We start from the raw sequence: 20,793 nt of genomic DNA on the forward strand, positions 1-20,793 counted from the left end.
CCCTTCTTTCCTTTCCCACATCTGGCAAAGCTCCGGCATGGCCTCTCCCCACCCCTCCTCCTCCTCCTGGCGGCACTGGGCTGCCTTCCCAGCCCTGCACAGGGACCCACCAAAGAGGAGCACGCAGCAGATAAAGGGGCCAAAGTGGAGCCGGGGCAGTGGGGTGCGCCCAGCCGGGAGAGGGGTGCAGGATGCTGCGGGACACCCATGCAGCGGTGTCACCCCGCTCTGAGGCTCAGGGTCACCCCCCAGCCAAACCCCCCGCCCAGCCCCTCAGCGCTGCCCGGGCGAGGGGCTGAAGCGAAGGTCGCAGGCAGGTAAATGATTTATAGCAGGGAGCAAAGGGCTCCGGCCGCCGCTTTGCGCAGAGGCACGGTCAATACCCGCAGCCTCGCCGCAGGGGGACAGACCTGCAGCCTCCAGCTCCCCAGCCAGTGTGGATTTCCCCCAAAACTCCGTTCCTGCCCAAGGGTTGGGGTCACCCAGCCCAGCCCCAGCACCACCCTCCCCCTACATGCTTAGAAATTACAATTACAGGGTGCTGGGTGCGGGGCGCACACCAGTTCTAGGGGTGCAGGACCCCCAGTGCAGCCGCAGCTCAAGGGGAGCAAGGAAACCCCTGCCCTTGGGGGATGCAACCCCAGCCCCCGGCTCGGGCAGGCGGCTGCGCAAACATGGCTGGAGCGTGGCCAGCAGCACGGGATCAACACCCGGCCCTGCCCCGGCCAGCAGCGCTTCTAACCCGGCCGCGGAGGCTTGTTTGCAACAGGAAAAAAAACCCCAAAACTGGCCGAGAAAGGGGAGGCTGCCAGCATCGCATCAGCACCAGCATCCCCAGTTTGGGTGGGGAAGGATGGTGCGTGCAGGAGCGGCACGGAGCCAGGCCTGCCAGCCTCCACAGGCTGGTGTGCACCCCAGGACCCCCCAGTTTAGTGAGGGGGCCGAGGAAGCAAGGGGTGCCAGGCAGGCAAGGGCAGAGCCCAACCACCCCAGCTCATACAAACGCCGCCTGCTCGAGCACATGCTCCAGACCCTTCGCCGAGGGTCACAGCCGGCTTCCCCCCGTCCTGCACCTCTGGGCAGGGACATGCCCAAAGAGCTTCCTCCCGGTGACCTCCTCAAGAACACCAGGGCTGCCTAGCTGTTCAGAGATGTCCACGGGAGCCCAAGGATGCTTTCGGCACCAACTTTCTTTCGGGATGCTGCCCACATCTTGCTGCTGCAGGGAGGGAAGAATTTGGGGAAAACCTGCACAGGATGGGATCAGTGGGATCTGAACTGGGTGGCTTACGGACAGGGCTCGCACGCCAGGGGAGATCCAGCCTGGCACAGGGCGGGAGAGTGGACACAGAGCTGGGGAGAGGCCCGGGGTAACACCCAATGCCAGGAGGAGGAGAGGGCAGCAGGGAGCCGGGGCAGCTGCAGCCAGGGCAGCCCCTGGCTTTGGACAATTTACAGCACAGACAAATAGAGAGCAGGAGGGGAATTGTTAAGCTGAATGCTACGCACAGAGAACCGCAGCCCTGCGGGCGGCCACTCACTCCCCCGTGGACCCCGCTGCGTTCGTGAAGGGTGCATGGGCAGACGGGGTAGGTACCCCAGCGCAATTCCACCTTGCTGGGAGCAGCAGCCCAGACGCTCAACCTATGAGTTACCAGCAGAATTCAGCATCGTTAGCGCTAATTGATGCTCGAGGAGGAGCAGCCCGAGACCCTGCATCCATCAGCCTCACCCAACACCTGCTTCCTGCCAGCCCCAGCGCCTGCGGCAGGAGCCTCTCCCACGGCAGCAGCAGAGGGTGCCTGGGTCCCCGCATGCCAACTGAGGAGAAGGTGACGGAGCAGAGGATGAGTCCCCCTGTCACTCACACAGCCGGGCTCGCAGTCACAGGGAGTGAGGGCACCGGTAAGGAGCAGCCAGAGTGGGACGATGCAGCAACAACTGGAAAATCAGGCCCCAGGTCCCCAGCTCTGCAGGGACACAGGCTGCCAGCTGCAGGGGACACGAGGCTCACAAGGAAAAGGCCAGGGCGGCTCGAGAAGGGTCTCCAGCTCCCATCCACGCCACTGCCAACGCTGGCCGCTGCCAGAGGCGGGCACCCCTGGGGTCCCAGGAAGGTGGAGAGTGCTGCTGCCACTACACCGTCTCCTCTCCCACCTCTGATCTACTACCACCACACAAGCTGGGCCCAGAAGCTGCCAAAAAGCACTGCTCCTGGGGAGGGGCAATCCGCAGAGATGAGTTTCTTCCAAAGGCTGGTACATGGGCAAAACCTCAAAAATTCAGCAAAAGATCTGCCTCCTAACTGGGGCGCTTGGCGATGCTGCTGCCAACCTGTTTGCACTAGGCTGCACCCAGAGGCAAAACTAAAAGTTCTTTCAAGTCAAAAGAAGAGCCCTAAAAATGCATCTGGAAAAAGAGACACATGCCCCAGCACCTGCAGGTCGCCCCGCTGAGCCCGCTGCCCCCCACGCTGCTCTTGCCCTTTCAGCGTGGGGAAAACTGCCTTGGGTCGGGCAAGGGGTGCCTCCAGCCAGCCGAGGACACGGCTCTGCACAGCCGGTACCACCCCTGCGGTCATGAGGAGGAGTTCGGCACCATGAGACAGACCTTTCCTCTTGGACTACTTTATTTGGTAAAACTCAGAAACCAACAACTGATTGAGCTTCCCAGAACTTCCCTCCCTGAGCGAGCCACAGATCCTGTGGAGGGAGAGGAGCACGCTGTCCCACTCAGCTTCATCACCCACATGTGGAGGAATCCTCCCTCCCCGTGTCCGCACATTTCACCAGCCCCAGACGACTCCTCCAGCCCTCGCCCTCACCCTAGAGGCAGCTTCGCTTTCCTCTTCCAGAAAACACGAATCAAAAAAGAATCAAAAGTGAAACTGAAAGAAAAAATAAAATAAAATAAAAGAACCAAACAAAAACCAGATACTAAAGACAACAGTGACGAGTGAATCCAGGCAAGGGCACCGCATCAGCCGAGCGCTACCGGTCAGTCACCCGAGAGCGACCAGCAAAGCCCAGTTCTGGGTCAGTAGCCAAGTCCGCAGGATTCCTGAATCCAAGGCAGGCGATGACGTGGTGCCTGACCAACACCCCCCCCAAATCCCTAGCAAGCTGGCTCCCCTCCAGAGGCTCCTTCCCCCATGTCCCCTCAGGCAAGGGCCACCACCGCTGGTGTTCAGCTGGGGTCCCCAAGCTACAGGTGGGGAAAAGACTCCCTTGCTCTACATGGAGGGAGGTGCTAGGGAACGACCCCGAATCCTGCTAATGGATCCGGGTCAGCTCCTCCACAATCTTTATCAGGTCGTCTACAGTGGCTTCCCTCTTCATGCCGCTACCGTCGTCAATCTGCAAGGAGAGCAAAAGGCATCAGAGCACGCAATGCCGAAGAACATCCTTACAGGAGGGCACACATTCAGGATTTACTGCAGCCTGGAATCCTGTGCAGGGTCCCTACTGCTAGTTTGGAAGGGTCTAAGCTCACATCACCCATCGCACCTGCAAGTTTGCCACCACCTCCTGCATCTTGGGCCTGCTGATGTCCAGGAAGCTTTCGATCAGGTCACCATCAATGAACCCCGTAGCCGGTTCTGTTTTGCGTTCAGTGTGAAACGACCTCCAGGTGCCACCGTCAAGGAGCCAAATCCACAGGGAGTAACAGCAGCCCCGGACTATGGCAGCAGAGCAGCTGGCCCAGACTGACAGTGCTGTGTCGGGAGGATCACCGAATTTGTGCCACAGTTTTAGGGCTACCACAAAGCCAGATTCATTCTCAAACCCTGTAAGATAGACCCTGCTCTACTGCGGGCGCCTTCTGGGAGCACAAAGCCCTGGGAACCTGGAAAACACACTGCCACCCTCTCCAGCTGATGTACGCTCCCCACCAGGGTGTCCCAACAGAGATAAACCTCCGCCACCCCACCCTGTGCCTGGCTCGGGCCAAATTCCCAAGCCACCCCCCAGCAGCGAGCGGCGCAGGCTCCTGACCGAACTGCGAAAGGATATAAGGAGTGCTCAATCTTGCCCACGCTCTTGATGACTTTATTCAGCCTGTTCTGCATGTCCAGCAGGAGGTTGTACCAGCTCTCCGACAGCGAGGTCACCAGTCCTGCAAAGGGCAAAATGGAGATGAAGGGTCAGGACTCACCCCAGGGTGTCCCAGCAGCTCCCAGCAGGCAGGGGTTGGCAGGCTGCCAGGACTGGAGTTGTGCTGGAAACTGGTGCCTGGGAGAGCTGGGACAAGGAAGGAGTTTCAAAGAAAGCCAGAGCACTTTCCTCTCCTGGAAGCAACCCAGGGAGAAAAGCAGGTTTCTGAAGGGAGTACGGCGCAGAGCACCACACGAGCGGGGAACAGAGAAGATTGGAGATATGAGGAAACCCCAGCCCGGGTTCAGCAGAGGGAAGGGGACCTGTCACCCTCCCACTCAGGCTGGGGAACCCCAACCCTTACCAATCATGCCGTTGACTGTGCCGAAGAGAACAGAGCCCTGTGTTGGTGTAGATGTCTCCCCCAGGTTCTGCATGACCAGAGACCCGTGACAGAAGACATTGACAAACTCTCCCAGGTGGGACAGCCCCACCTCCTGCAAGTGCTGGCGCTCCTCATCGGTTGTGGCCGCGCTGAAATCCAAAGCACCCTGGCTCAGTCTGTGCTGCGGTGACATGAGAGCTTCCTCTGCTCCCACCTCACCCCTCCTCAGAGCTGGGCATGCCCCTCCCAGCTTTCCTGCCTGACGCACATCCCTCTTGTGGAGGAGAAGGTCCTATCACCCCCATCCCTCCCATCACGCATTGTCACATTCCCCCCTGACAGCCTGCTCACCTGTCCTTCTGGCACACAAACAAATTGAAAGCATTCTCTGCTCCCAAGAAGTTGTCATCGTCCAGGATCTCCACGGCACTCATCCAGTTTGGATTGAAGTCCCGGGCAATCTGGAAGGGGACAAGAGGAGACTCAGTGTGCCCAGATGGCCTGGCCTGTGATCCAGCATCTTCTTCCACCCAACGCTAACATTCAGGAGCAAGGTGGGATCCAGTCTGTCCCTCTCTGCTAGATGAAGCAGCTGAGCGCAAAAGGCACTGAGCACCTTCTGGAAGTGGCCCTGGCCCGAGTGGCACTCTGACAATGCCAGGACACTCCCTGGGCAAGCGCAGGCCAGCCTGTGCCAAAGGCATGCCCAGAGCCACTCTAACACGGTAAGTGCACAGACTGTCTCAGCGCCTGGTCCCTCCCCCAGCTCCGCTGCATTTGCTGACAGAGATGCAGTCGCACTAAGCCATTCCAACTACACAACAGGCAGTCCAGATGGCAGCTCCCCACCCTGGCAGGCAGCAAGCATGCACCCAAAGCCTGCTCTTCAAAAGGCTGCTGATACACTGTCCACTTCCCTGCAAGTCCAGATATCTGTCCCTCCAGAAAACACAGGGATCTAGGCGATGCTGCTCTCATTGCAGAGCCCTACATCATTGTCTTCAAAGGGCTGGCAAGGTGGGGTGAGTCAGGCTCCTTTTACCACCTTAAACACTGTTCCCAGAGCTACTGGAACAGGCAGCACAGATTCCCGGCATGCCTTTGACCAAGACTATTCGACAGCACTGATACCTCCTCGAAGTTTCCTTCCATGGGCTTGTATGCCAGGAGAAGGACAGACCGCATCAGATCTCCCACAAGGATGAAGTCCCCCTTAGTCTTCAGGTAGAGTGCCATGATGTTGTTGTAATGGTTGCACTCCGTGCGCAGCTCCTTCTCAGCTGTCCACTCGTACAGGCGCACCTGAAGGAAGTGACATGGCTCTGAGCCAGCACGGACACCCACACCAGCCAGGACACACTCCTTGACAGAAGTCAGGGACCTGGCTAACATCCACACAGGTGGAGCGGCTTCCAGCTCTGAAATGTGCTCACAAAACAAGTCAGGGTCTTGCAAGAGCCCTACCGTGCTGTTGATGCTGGCTAACAGCTTCCCATTGAACTCCACCATGGAATACACAGCCCCCTTGACCTCCTTCTCAGCCAGGCTCTGCAGCTTCCCTGGAATAAACCCATGCACAGCCCAGTTATTTGCCCTGTGCTCCCAAGGATGGCACAATGAGGGGATTCAGATGAGCTGCTCTAAACATTGGTCACCCTAGAAACTCTCTCAGAGGATCTCTGGGCGAGTAACACAGGAGTGACATGACAGCAAGGGCAGCCACAGAGAAAGCAAATCTCAGAATCCAGTCCTGGTGAGGGATTCTTGGGCTTCTCTAGGAGAAGAGGGGAAAGGGAACACACTGTAACAGCCTGCAGCAGAGCAAGAGCCTGTCTGTGGGTAGCTGGCAGCAGGCTCCTTGAGAAAAACTGTCTGCTGCTGGGACCTGAGCTCTCCTGGGCCCGAGAAGCTCATCTCTGACCTCCCTCAAGCAGCTGGACTTGGCCATGGAAGAAGACCTTGTTCTTACCATCCGAGTAGTGGAAGACAACGATGCGGCCTTGTTTGGGCTCTGCCTCCTCAGGATACACCATGGCGGTGCCCACAATGAAGTAGGTGTTTGGGTCCTTGCCGAGCTTGCAGGAGACCAGGCTGAGAGCGTACTCGTTTTGCAGAAACTGGTGAGCATGAAGCACTGTGCAAAGAGGGAAAGGCAGAAACAATCAGGTCACCCACGGCCCAGCAGGCAGCACTTCCATGCGTAGGCAAAGCAGCTGAAAACTCAAGACATGCCCAAGGTAGCTGTGTGGAGATCTCCTCTCCCATTCCCCACCACCCCCTTGTGCCATCAAACCCTGCTATGCCTTAAACCTACGCCCTGTGGCTGACACTCCTCCAGCAAAAATGCTCTGTCTGAAGGGAACGTGCAAGATGACTGATCTTCACAAGCCTTTGAAGATCACTAGTCTCAGCCACACGCTGATGGGCTTGTCCTGCGGGAGAAAACTGGCCTAAGGTACGGGCAGCATTTGGGACCGGTACCTTCGAAGGTGTGCTGATCTATGATGAGCAGGTTGTGCACCTCCACCTCCTCTCCAAAGGATGTCTCGTGCGGCGCTGTGCTGCTGGAGAACAGCTTGCTGGTGCTCACGCTGCTGGACAGGGCCTAGGACACAGGAAGATCAGTCACATCCTCATGCTGCTCCACATGGGCTGAGGCAACCGGGGACCAGGAAAATACATGGGAGAGAAGGTGAAGCAAGGAGCTCCCTAGGCTTGAGCAAAGGGACTGGGACCCACTCCCTGTTACCAGCAGAGACATGTGACATGCACGGCAGAGGTAGCACTGCTGAGCAACAGCATTAACAGAAGAGTTTATGCAGTGTTGTAGTTTCCAACAGAGCTACTGCCTGAAGGGCACTTGTGCCTGCATCCCTAGAAGAAGGAACCCACTCAAGACCAGACAGAAGCCTGTACGGAGACTGAAGGAGCAGCACCCAAACCCAAAGGTGATCAGACAGAACGGTAAGCGTGTCGAGGCTGCCAGAGCGCAGCACAGAGAGCCCTTGTCACCACCACACAGATCTTACTACCCCATCTCCTCCCAGGCTGCCACAGGGAGGAGCTTGCACTTGGAGCTTCGGAAGAGAAGACTGTCAAGGAATATCTGCATCACGGTTTGGCCTGAGGAGCTACGATACCCACAGCCCAGGGACGACCTAGCAGCCACCCCTCACCTGGGTGCTGGCGCTGGGTCTGAGTGCAGTGGTGCCCCCACTGGCATCCTGCACCTCGATACGACTCGAGAGCACGCCGAAACACTGCGATACCTCTTGGTAGCAGATCTTCCTGTGGGACAAACAGAGCTGTGTGGGCAGGAGAGCCAGCACAGGCCACCTCAAAGAGAGCATGGGGGCTCTGGAGACAAGAACAGACAGAGCTGTTCACTTGCCCAGACTGCTCTGAGCACAAGCCACCAATTCACTCTGCGTGTCAACTAAGCCCCCAACAGGAATGCTGACTGTGAAGTCCTCCCCCAACCTTGTCCCATGCAGTAGAGCATGTGCCCTCAAGCTGGGCTCCTTCCCCCTGCTCAGCTCACCTGGGTGATTCATAGAGGGGAACCGTGCGGATGTGCAGCTTCTGGATCTCGTCAATGGTGCCAATTGTCAGGGTGCTGTTGTTGGCCAAGGCCAAACTGTATGGGAAGACAAAAACGGGAGCAATGGCACTTATAAGGTGGATAGCATAAGGTGGATGGCACAGCAAGAACATCCCTCCCCTCCACACCCCTCAAAACTGCTGATCCCAAGATCCTATTTGCTGATCCCAGGATCCCACTCACCTATCGGGATACCCATCTGAGTTGAGAGGACACATGTAGTTCACCTCCTTCAGGTTGACATTGGAGAAGACCAGCTTGTGGTTACTGCTGTAGATGACGGTGGGGCGGTCAGAGCAGGCAAACACGTTGGTGGTGGACAGAGAGCGGAACGTCCTCAGGACGGTGGGCTGGGTCCCAAGGGTCACCTTCTTCCGGTCACTCAGCAAGCCTGCCGAAAAGGAGCACTGGTGTTGGGAGCTGCCACAACGGAGCTCCTGAGAGCAAGGCAGAGCGCAAGCAGCTGCAACACCCTGGGAAGAAATGAGTGTGGGTAAATGCATCCTGCTGTCAGCACAGGGCAGCAAAGCAATGAACGTAACCATCGGTCTCCTTTCTTCAGAGCCCACTGGAGAAATCCACCAGCTCCCAGCGCCTACAGCCAGTCCCACCTAAGCATGACCCCGTCACAGTGAGAAAGAAAGAAAAAGGAGATCTCTCCAGAAGGATGAAAGAAAGCACATCAAGCAAGAGGGCACCAGTTCAGCCACCCCCTTCAGCAGCCTGCTCAGTGCTAGGCTCTGTAGTCACCTGTCTCAAGGCTGAGCCCAAAGTAGAAGAGAGCTCCATCCCCTAGGGCACACAGAAGGTAATGGCTGCTCTCAAAGGTCGTCATCAGGATGGAGCGAGGGATAATTTCTGCAGAGAGCAGAAGAGAAGGCTGATGTCACTCGTGACTCAGCCAGGTCAGTGACTGCTGCCATCACCCAGCAGCCCCAGGAGAGCCCTACCTCCTCCCAGCATCTCCTTGTGCAGCAGTTCAAACGAAGGCAGCTTTAGGATGCGGGCAGAGATGTCAGTCCAAAGCCCGATCGCACATAGTGGGGACATGCCATTAGTGTCCCCCAAAGGGGTGATGTCCAGGCAGGCAACTTCATGCTCCATTTCCGTGCAGCTGGCAGGAGGGAGGAAGCAGAGGTGTCAGTCCTGAGCCCAAAGACAGACAGCAGAGGCCAAGAGCCCTCAAGCCAGGACAAGAGATGTGCGCCCACCTGATCTGCCTGAGCTCCTGGGGTCGGATCTCCAGGTAGTACAGGGCTCGTCCCACAGCCACCACTACCTGGTTACTGTTACAAGAAGCCACACTGATGTTCTTTCCGTTGGGCTCTTTCCACTCACTCACCAGGGCTTTGGGCTCCTGACTAACCAGTCTCACAGAGGCAGAGGTGATCTGGAGAGAGAAAACGTCTCTGCTCAGAGCCAGACCACCACCTCCCATTCTGACAACAGCCCAGGGAAGTACTGCAAACGCTGCCCCTGATAAGCAGGGCAGATCTATGTGAGTCCCACAATCAATAAGGACAGTAGGGTCACCATGAAAGACGTATCTGTTTCCCTAGAACTGGCATTACCTGGATCAATTGCTGATGTGCCACATTGCCGCAGAAGAAAGTCTGCTGATCATCCACAAACCCTGTGAGCTCCGTCTCTTCTACTTCCTCTCCATTTAACATCAGAACTCTGAAAGGCAACTCCTGTTACGCCATGCTCCAACAGGTGGCTGACAGCCTGGCTCAGCATGAACCCTGCCTTACCTGGTCTGGCCCACAAAGGACAGCACCAACGTGTTGTCTGTTTCACGGTGAGAGTCTGACCTCAGGGGCCACAAACCTGCAAGAAAGTGAGGCCACACTTGCTCACAGTGAATATTCCAGAAGCTGGTGGGTGGCAAGGCCCCTGCCCCACACCCAGCCTCAGTCTGTGCACAGTGTGCCCCCACTGGGCCCTCTCACGCTGCGGGTGGTATGAGACAGCACTGAACAGCTCACGCACCTTTAATCCCTGGCAAGTCAATGCTGGCGTGCTCATGAATCCCAATGCCGTTCCGGATGATCCGCAGCGAACCCTCTTTAAATGCACCTGAGCATGTGACCAGCTGGAAGAGAAGCAGGTGATCTTTACCAACCACTGCTGGGAAGCTTCTCCACTCCTCTTTGCAGCGATGGGTTCAGGGGAAGGTGGGATACCCATCTTCTCAGAGGAAATTTTTTTGGCAGCTGATCCTTCCTAAATGCACAAAGGCAACCCCTTCCTCATGAAGGGAGGTACCCAGGACTTAGCCAACTCACTCATATCACTCTTAGTAGAACCTCAATACCATCCCTGCACCTGGATAAGACTTGGAGATTCTCCCACAAAAGATTTGTAGTCTTTTCCTTCTGTGAACAACCGATGCATCCATCTGGCCGGCCCAGACATTCCCAGCACTGAGAAAAGAAAAGCAGAATCAACATTACCTGCCCCTGGCCTTGTCTTTCCAGGTCTACCACACACATGTCGACGATGGGCCCGAGGTTGGTGAAGGTCTCCATAGCCACAACATAGGAGCCCTGCTCGTTGCTGTCCACGTTGAGCTATGAATAAACACAATCATCAGCTTTCAGCAAGACCAGGCAAGTGGAAAGGGTGTAGGGCAGACAAGAAAGGAAGATTTATCCACATACACCTCTTAAGGCCATGAAAAAATTAAATATGTACAAACCCCTGTCTGAACACACAACTAAGCCAGAAGACATCTGCCGTGTACCTTCACAAGTTGGGAATCCCCAAGACGAGAGCCGACAAACACAACTCCATTGTCCAGGTAGGTCAAGCACTCTGCAATGGACGTCTGGGAATTGAGAAGACACAGATGAACCACTGCTAGCATGGGAAGAACCCTGCCACGCTCCGCAAGCACCACATCTGAGCTGCAGCCCCATAGGAAGACCTTGCGCACATGAGAGGAATTTAATCCCTTTACAAAACCCACAGAGAGTCCAAGCTTCTCCCAGGGACAGCACACATGCACCAGGCAAAACCCTGAGGAGATGGTGTAAACTTTCAAGTACCACACAGGGAATTTCCCAGCAACAGTCCAGAGCTGCAAGAACTGCAAAACATCACTCCACCCCGGGCTCCAGAAGAGACACCGTTCCTGCCACTCAGTCCTCAGCGAAGCATGTCCAGCCTGCAGAGCCTCCCAGCCCCGCAGCGAGAAGCGACAGGGACAGCACACACAATGGGGCTGAGTCCTACCTCCCCGAGCAGTTCTACACGCAGGTCCTTCAAGGTGACAGTGCCGTCCATCTGTTCCTCCTTCTCCAGGAGCAGCATGAAGAGGCGCCCTTCCATGTCCCCCAGCAAGTAACGGGACCCGTTGGGATCCACACGGTTGTGGCACACAATTGTACTTTGCTGCACGCAAAGGAGGGAGGGAATTTTTAGGAACCCATTGAAACAGCCCCAAGCGGGCAGAAGGGAACAACCACACCCACAGCGCACCGGCTGCTAGCTGTAACCCCAGCAGAGTCCGTGCCTCCTACACAGAGAGGGCTGGATTCACCCTTCAATAAACCTCACCAGCAAACACAACCAGAACCTGTAGTCAAACAGTCTCATTTTTGTTCACTAGGAACCACCTCACGTTCTTAAACACATTGCTAGCTTGTTCACAGCCCAGGGAAGATGCCATCAGAACGCCTATTTTCCTAAGGCTGGGCCTTCCACAGATGCAGAGATGCTAGCCAGGACCTGCAGAGCTCCAAGCCTCGCTCCAGCTCCGGACCCAAGCTCTGCAGACACTTTGCTGTGTGGTGGATGCTGCCCAGCCTCCTGTCAACGTATTTGGCTTTGGTTTCAAAATCCTGATCTTGCAGATCTTTATTGTATACAAACAACCTCTCCATCATTTATCAACGGCCCTGGCAAACTGGGGAGGTCCCAGACAACCTGAGGAAGGCCAGCGTGACCCCATCTATAAGGGCAGGAGGAGGATCTGGGAACTAGAGTACAGGCTCATCAGCCTGACCTCAGCACTGGGGGAGGTTACGGAGCAGGTCATCCTGAGCACCATCACATGCAGTGTACAGGACAACCAGGGGATCAGGCCCAGCCAGTACAGGGTTATGAAAGGCAGGTCCTGCTTGACCAACCTGATCTCTGTCTACAAGATGACCCACCTAGTGGATGAGGGAAAGTCTGTGCATGTTATCCATTCAGACCTTAGTAAAGCCTTTGACTCCGATTCCTACAGCATCTCCTGGAGAAACTGGCGGCTCATGGCTTGGATGGGCGTGCTCTGCGCTGGGTGAAAAGCTGGCTGGGCGGCCAAGCCCAGAGTGGCGGGGAATGGAGTGACATCCAGCTGGTGCTGGTCACAAGTGGTGCTCCCCAGGGCTCAGTGCTGGGGCCAGTCTTGTTTAATACCTTTATCAACAATCTGGATGAGGGCATCAAGTGCACCTTCAGTCAGTTTGCAGATGACACCAAGCTGTGGGGAGTGTTAATCTCTTGAGGGCAGGAGGCTCTGCAGGGGGAGCTGGGCAGGCTGGACCGATGGGCCGCAGCCAGTTGTGTGAGGCTCAACAGGGCTCAGTGCCGGGTCTCGCACCTGGGTCACAACAGCCCCACGCAGCGCTACAGGCTGGGGCAGAGCGGCTGGGAAGCCGCCCATTGGGAAAGGGCCTGGGGGTGCTGCTTGGTGGCTGGCTGGACACGAGCCAGCAGTGTGCCCAGGTGGCCAACAGCATCCTGGCTTGTATCGGAAACAGCGTGGCCAGCAGGACCAGGGCAGTGATTGTCTCACCTGTGCTCAGCACTGGTGCATCTGCCCCTCGAACCCTGGGTTCAGCTCTGGGCCCCTCACTGCCAGAGGGGCTGAGGCATGTCCAGAGCTGGGCAGGGGGCTGGGGGTGCTCAGCCTGGAGAGGAGGGGACTCGGGGGGGACCTGATTGCTCTCTACAGCTGCCCGAAAGGAGGGTGTAGGCAGGTCGGGGTCAGTCTCTTCTCCCAGATAAAAAGCAACAGGACAAGAGGAAACAGCAAGTTGTGCCAGGGGAGGTTTAGATTGGACATCAGGAAAAATTATTCACTGGAAGAGTGGTCAAGCACTGGACCAGGCTGCCCAGGGACATGGTGGAATCACCATCCCTGGAGGGATTTAAAAAACACATAGATGCGGTGCTTAGTGATATGGCTTAGTGATGGACCTAGCAGCCCTGGGTTAATGGTTGGACTTGATAATCTCAAAGTTCTTTTCAAACCTAAATGATTCTGTGATTCTAAACATCCCACTGGCCTCAAGTACAGGAGTGTCTGCACTCTGCCTGCACGTTAAGGACCATGTCAGCAGAGTGCAGGTGACTCACTCTGCCTGCTCCAATATAAGACTCTCCATCACAGAGCTCCAGCAGTAGTCTGAGAGCCTGCAGGCATTCAGGCAAAATGTTAGTATTTCTTTACCTAAGATCTGCAGTTCTTTTCTAGCCTGTCAATATTTCCAGCTTAAAAGGACCTTTTGATCATAGCTCAAGCCCTCTTTCAGGCTTGCATGGCACCTCAGCCATGCCATTTGTGCTGCACCATTTAAACATGGGAACTGGCCTGTCCCTGATAAAAACCACATGCTCAACTTGTGTCACAAACCCTTTAAGTCTTTTTTCCTTTTGAACAAGTGCCCCAATCATATACCAGTGTACTCAAGTCTTCAACAGGCTCATTCATTATCTTTTACTGCCAAGAATGAAACCAGGCTCTGGCCTGGATCCTTGCCCAAAGCATGCACTACCTCCTAATTAATCCTTTTCTCTGGGGCTCAAACAAGATTTCAGCTTTGCTGCACCATTTCTAAGCACTCAACAGAGAGCAGAGCCACACACTGCACTGCCAGCACAGGCTGCCACCAGTACAAGGATTACATACATCCACCAGTCCCCAGAAATACAGACCAGACATCGTGTGGAACACCTCCACTTGCCAAACCTCAGGGAGTAAAATGTTTCTATTAGACTACACCTGGAGACAAAAAGCAGTTTAAATTCTTGAGTACAACTAGCCCAATATCGTACCAGCACTCTGAGAGATGCCAGCAAATGAAGGAATTACACAGGACACATTTCTAGGTCTCAGCAGCCGCTCACCTTGATGATAGGTGGAGCTATAGCTAGGTATTTATCTCCGTTGTGGTAGGTGATAGACTCCTGCCCAATGATGATCGCACCCCCAAAAGGCTCTGGCACTGCGCAGGGGAGAAGACAAACGCCTTGTTAGAGAACCTGTGCAGCACGAGTGAGGCAATTCAGCCTTGAGAAAGACACGGGAGGGAAGATCTTTTACAAAGAAGGACCAACCTGCGATGACCATGGAGGCTTCAGCCTCTACGTTCTCCTGTTTCCAAGGGCCTTTGTTAAACTCCTTCTCGCGCAGGGACACCTCGTACGTCTTGACATGGCGACCCTGAGGGTCCTGAAAGAGAAGCCACAAATGATGATGTACACTGATGACAGCCTCATGTGCACGGCACGAGAGGCTCCAGAAGCAGAGCTGACAAGCAGCTTGCGAAGCAAGGAGACTCTACCTCATTTCCTGCAAGAGCGCTGTCACCAGCGAGCTGCTGAGGCTTCCCACCCCCCTTTCTCTCTCCCTCAGACCACACGTGTGCCTGAACATACACATACTGCTGTTCTCCCTAACTTTAACCATATGTAGAACAACCTTTGAATAAATGCCTGTGCCAAAAAAAGACTGAAAAATATTCTTGCATTTTTATACAAGTGATTTTCTGGAACTCGTATTCATCTGACGCAGAGCGCTCTAACAAATCTGGGCACAAGTGACACTACGCAGTATCACCACCGCCTCCAGCTCCAGCAAGTCATTCAGGAATTCAGCTCTGCTGTAGCGGTGCAGGTGCCAGAGCAGCTGAGCTCCCACCTCAGTGCTCCTCAGGCCTTGCAGCCTGGTTTCCTGAGGAAATATAACCTGCTTGTCGAATAATCCCCCAATGGCTCTGCCAGTCCAGTGGGCAATTTCAACTAAACCTGGCAGGCACAGAGGTCTCCAAGGCAGCGAGTCCACGCAGCCCTCACTGAAATATGCAGTGGGTGGGGAAGAGGCCCACAGATCAGCACCCCACTCCAGGAAAAGGCGGTCTACGCTAACCAACACTTGGGAACCTGCATGGGAAAAAGGTGTATGAACACCCAAAGCAGAGAGAGGGCTTTGAACATAACCCACTGACCAATTTAATGCCCCCAAAGCTAAGACAAGGCTCTGAAGCACAGGGAGTCAGGTTTCCTTAGTCATGTCATTCACAGAACTATTTTACTATGCCTTGCCACTTTCCAGATCTGAGCAAAACCATTTTTATTCCTCCCTGTAGCCATCAGCTCTGTAAAGAAACACTCGCAGGAAAGCTGGGCACCTCCCAGCCCCTGCCACTTGGCAAACATCCTCACTGATGGCGCTCCAAAGCTCGAGGTCCTGCTGGGAGTTGGTGGTGCAGCACAGAGGGAAGCGAAGAGCAGCACTGGCTGACAGAGAAGGGGAACCCAGGAGGACAAATAGCTCTGTGGGGAGCAGAAAGCTGAAGTGGGGCTGTTAAAATGGCAGAGGAGTCACTAATGAAACTTGTGACAGTTCTGCACTTTTTTACCCCACACCACAGCAGCGATTTATTTTTATGAACTTCCCCTTTTTGCAGTATCTTCCGTTTCAGAACTACACAAAAATTCTCTCAGACACTGCTATTCTACTCAGTCCAAATCCTGTGATAATGATTAATACATTGAGAAGGAATAAAAGCAGCAGCTTGGAAATGTTCCCTTCTCCACACACACGCAAGTCAGAGACCCAGGGGCCAAAATAAAGCCAGAGTTTATGCAAGGCCTAATGAGTCAGACAACTTACAGCTCGCTCCTGCTACAAGGATAAAATTCATGCTGAGTGTCAGGCATGGAGCAAGCTATTAATTGCCTCTCTATTTGTACAATACATGTTTATAACAAATGAAGCATTAACAGACTTGCTCTGATTTAACCTGTAAAGGTGTCAGATCTCCAGATAAGACCTTTTTCACTAGCTGTCTACGTGGGGTAACCAAGCTTCTGTTTTATGATGCTCTTGAGTACCAAGTGAAAACTGGCATGCTCCTGTCCAGACCCTGACACTGAGTTTAACAATTTGTCCTAATCACCATCCCTCTCTGCCTCAGTTTCCCCAGCATGCAACAGCAACGGTACTAATCAAAGTCACAGGTATGCTCAGCACTTTTCAGAGCAGCACACCACCACTGCTAGGCTTCTTAGTGCTGGGGAAGTCACCCAGGCAGTGAGTCAAAACCAGAAATACACAACAAGCCACCCTCAGGGCATATTTCTAGGACCAAGATTGGCTATGAGCTTCCCTTCTGACACCAGGTTCCAAAGTCAGCGCAGCTGCATGGGATAAAAACACAGTCCCCACACACACTCCCAAATCACACAGAAATAAGATGGTCACGTGTTGTGAAAGCACGCACGACAGCCCTCCAGGTCAGGCTCTACAGTGTATGCAAGAGAACACGACTCCCTTCTCCTCTAAGTAGAACAGCAGTGCTTTTTCTAAGAAAACACTGCCTTTTCCTACAACATAGCAACAGCTGAAAATCCTTTGCTTTTCCAGGTAATCAAACCCCTTCCTGTTTTCTTCCTTTTTTGTGCACACCGTTAACTTGTCACACAAGTGTCTGTGACGCGGGCAGGATATGTGACAGCTGGGGACACTTCCCAGCAAGGCTGAAGAGAGCACGCCGTTTGTTCAGGTGACAAGGGAGAGCACCAGCTACCCACAGGGCAGGGGAAGAGCACTGTCCTGGCACGGAGGAACCTGGGCTGCCCTCCCAACCCCCAGTTATGTGGTGACAAAGTGATTTCTCCCCTGGGCCTTTACTCAGAACTGTCAGGGGGCTTCAGCAGCACGCAGATAGGGAATAAAGTCACTGCTGCCACATGGTTAGTAGCTCTAATGGTATGAGTTTGCCACTAAGAACTATGCCAAAGCTGAACTGAATTCACAGCAGATCCTATGCGCTGCTGTCCCAGGAACTTTCAGCTAGGTCCACGCTACCCACAATTTGACAAAGCAAAGATAATCCCTCGCTCAGTCAGCACAGCAAAGGCTCTTTGGTTCAAAATAAGCATTTAGAGAAGGGCCTAAAACACTGCCTCTGTGAGGACCCAGACGATAGGAGAGGTTATGACCCCTCTTTACACTCCTGGGGTGGCATCCCAGATACAAAACAAGACACTTTTTTTTTTTTTTCCACGGGGAAGGCTCAAGTCTCACAGCATTGCCTACAGGAAACAACTGGCTCTGGCTCTAATCCACCTGCTCAGCACTTGCTGGAAAGACCCACGCACTCCTGCATGTTTCACAAGGAAATGGTCCTATCCGGAGCATTGCTTCCTCTCTCCCAGAAATGGAAAAAAGCATCAGAGAGGAACACGGACTTTCCTCAGCTACACAATAAGCCTGCAGGATCCACAACTGTCTCTCGGGTCTGTTCAAAGCATTGCCTTCCACTGGCCGCAGGACACTGCTGCTGCTCCAAGCCCTCTGGAAGACCTTTAGAGACACTGGCTGGTGCACCAGCCACCTCCAGCATCCTCCACCCAAGTCACCAACCGAGAACAAGGTACCTGGTAGACAAAGCAGATGGTTGGAGCCTGACAGCCATAGAGAAACTTCACATCGATGACTTGGAGCTCTTCCAGGCGGATGTTAAAAGCCTTTAACTCCTTGTTCTCCCGGTCCAGGGGAATGACCTTGAAAAGGCCATCATAGAGCCGCAGGCCGATCATCCGGCACTCTGGGTCAATGATGCCAATTATGCCAGTCTCTGAGGGACGGCCAATGCGATCCTGAGCAAGAGATCCACAGAGAGGGGAAAGAGGGCAATTAGCAGCAGAAAAAAAATCCCCACGCGCAACTCCAGATTAGTAGGTACAAGAGTTACCACCCCTTAGCTGAGGAACAACTCCTTGCACACCTCCCAACAGGCTTTAAAATACCATCTGGCAAGCCAAAGGCGATTCAGGCATCTCCTGCCTAAAGCAGACGGTACTTTCCACCAGAGAGCCTGGCAGACCTCCCACAGCACACACCTCTCTCCCAGGATCCAGGCACTCCCGGAACAGACCCACAACTCATTTCCCAATACTAACTCCACTGAATGACCTCAGAGAAGCCACATTGCTGTCCTGTGCCTCTGCTTTCTACCACTGACAGAGAACGATGTTACACTGCCATGAAATGCTTTGATATCCATGACCAAAAATCACCCTCCAGAAATCCACCCCATTATCAGCCTCCACAGCCCCCGCAGCATTACCCGGCAGGGGCTGATATCAGCATCTCCGTATGTCATGAGGCAGAACCGTGGCACGGGAAGATTAAGCACTTTTCCCCAACCACACTAATATGTTACCTACACCTCCTGCCCCTAACTCCCTGCTCAGCTTCACAACAGTAACTCAGCAGAAGCTCAGTGCCTGGAAACAGACGGAAGATATTTTGGCTTGACAGCTGATGGAAATCGTTTGGCTAAAGACTAACAAAAAAGCCAAAGAGTCAGGACATGTGGATTTCTGACCTGCTCAGAAGGCATGATTTTAATCCACACAGAACAATGGAGAACATCTCCAATTATTATCAAAGTCGTATAGCCACAACGGTAAGGGTAACTTCAACAGTCATGATCCTGCTATGCAGCGTGTAGAGACCGGCCACAAAATGCCAGAAGAGTCATTTCCCAGGGAAAATTCTATCTTATGCCGAGTTTTGAGAACTAATTCTCTTTGAGAGCTAATTCTCTTTACAGTAGGAGGATCTCAAATTATCCTTATTCTGCAAACTCCCCCGAGAACACAGTTGCAGCTATGTCCTCAATCCCTGAGCCTGACTCACTACAGGCAAAAACCTCTGGAAATACCAGCGGCAGCAGGTGAACCATACCAGAGCCAGCGGTAGGCAAAGAATCGTACATAACCAGGCAGAAACCCATCACCTAGGCGCAGCCTCATCACCGGAAACGTAAAACCATCACTGAGGAAGGGAATCTGCCCCTTTCAGGTGCTGCTGCTTCACTCACCTGCACGTTGCCATGGGCACGGGTTATAATATCAATGCTGTCCCCGTTCTGCTTGTACTCAAGGATGCAGGCGTTATACTTGGCTGTCAGGATGAACAACAAATCCTTGCTCTCCCCCTGCCAAAGAGAGACAGCGTGCCTTCAGCAGGGTGGCAGAGCCAGTGGTACCCGCGCGCCCATGCCTGCCCTCCCCAGCTGGTGAGCAGCCCCCTCCCCGCAGCACACCCACCTTGGGGCGGAAGAGTTCCATGACGGCAGTCTTGCCGTACATCCCCACCTCCTTGACGGGCCGCAGCCCCTCCGCTGTCACCACATAGATCTCCAGTCGTGTATTCTTGGCGATCAGCAGGTTCAAATCCTCTGCTGAGGTGAAGTGTCCTGGAAAACAGAGAGAAGAAATCACTGCTGAGCCCCAAAGAAGTAACAAGGCAGCACTGTGAGGTGCTCTCACCGAACAACCTGCAGCAGTCTGCCGATCCTGGGAAGCCTGGCCTGCACCTCCCCAACCTCAGACTGAGCGCCAGCCTCCCTGCAGCACCCCCCAGCCATAGCACCACAAAACCCCAGCACCTTCCTCCCACAGCACCCAGCGCCCTCAGGAACCACCTTTCCTGTACTTTGATTTCTCATCTTTCCCCAGGGAACTCTATTCCCAGCGGCCCTTCCCACCGTATCCCCTCTCCAGAGTACGCTGCAACAGCCTTAAACCACCGCGCAATACAGCAAGACACAGACATCACCACCAGCTCTCCCCACAGCACCCCGACCCTCTGCTGCTCTCTAACCCCTCCCCAGGAGCCCCACTTCATCCCCACACACTAAACTCCCACTGAGCTCTCAGAAACCTCAAACCTGGCCCAGATCCCCCTGAGACACCCCACTGCACCCCCAGCAACCTCAGCACAACCCCAGTGCCCCGCACCACTTCCATAAACCTAAACGCACCCGCAGTACCCCACAGCACCGCCCCCGGGAAACTCACGACACCCTCACCTCCCTCAGTGCCCCACAGCACCCCAACAAACCTGAAAGCCCCCTCGGCTACTCCCGGTGCCCCACAACACGCCTACTAACCTTGGGGCACCCCAGGCCCCTCAGTGCTCCTGCAACGCCCCCAGATCCCCTCCACACCTCAGCACACCCCAAGGCACCACAGTGCCCCCAAGTACCCCCAAGGACCCCAGCGAACCCCCACACCCCGCCGGGGCCGCAGCACCCCCGCAGCTCCCCAGTCGCCCACTGAGCCTCAGGAACCTCAATGTCCCTCCAGCCCCTCAGTGGCCCCCAGCACCTCCTCGCCCACCAAGCCCCCGTGCCTCAAGAGCCCCGCCACCACCCCCACGGCCGCACAGGTCCCGCCGCGCCCGTTAGGCCGAGGGTCCTGGCGCCGCCCCGCCGGCGGTACCGGTGACGCAGCCGTTCACGGCCGTCGGCTTTTGCGCCGTCACGACGTAGTTGTAGGACATGGCGGCGACAGGCAGAGCCGGTAAGGCGGGACGGGAGCGGGACGGAGCCGGAGCAGGACGCGGAGCGTACCGGGAGCGGGGCCTGGCGCGGCCTCTCCGCCGCCGCCGCCACCGCCCCTTCCGCCCGCCGCCATGACGT

General features: G+C 55.0%; 1 protein-coding gene across 1 annotated transcript; it reads right to left on the minus strand.

Moving 5' to 3' along the window:
* Nucleotides 1-2,611: 2,611 nt before the first annotated feature.
* On the minus strand, nt 2,612-20,780 carry DDB1 (damage specific DNA binding protein 1). Its single transcript, XM_040609585.1, has 27 exons — nt 20,594-20,780; nt 19,418-19,566; nt 19,189-19,305; nt 17,738-17,959; nt 14,411-14,525; nt 14,201-14,298; nt 11,318-11,476; nt 10,827-10,910; nt 10,537-10,653; nt 10,073-10,175; nt 9,835-9,910; nt 9,652-9,760; nt 9,292-9,470; nt 9,031-9,194; nt 8,831-8,938; nt 8,264-8,471; nt 8,021-8,116; nt 7,656-7,767; nt 6,961-7,084; nt 6,449-6,613; nt 5,944-6,038; nt 5,611-5,781; nt 4,831-4,940; nt 4,459-4,628; nt 4,014-4,116; nt 3,507-3,630; nt 2,612-3,356 (listed from the first exon to the last, which is right to left on the minus strand). Exons 1-27 carry the CDS (start codon nt 20,652-20,654, stop codon nt 3,273-3,275), a joined length of 3,423 nt encoding a protein of 1,140 aa, XP_040465519.1. The 5' UTR covers nt 20,655-20,780; the 3' UTR covers nt 2,612-3,272.
* Nucleotides 20,781-20,793: the final 13 nt, after the last annotated feature.

Source organism: Falco naumanni, chromosome 10 (assembly GCF_017639655.2).
Source record: "Falco naumanni isolate bFalNau1 chromosome 10, bFalNau1.pat, whole genome shotgun sequence".
NCBI classification, from domain to species: domain Eukaryota; kingdom Metazoa; phylum Chordata; class Aves; order Falconiformes; family Falconidae; genus Falco; species Falco naumanni.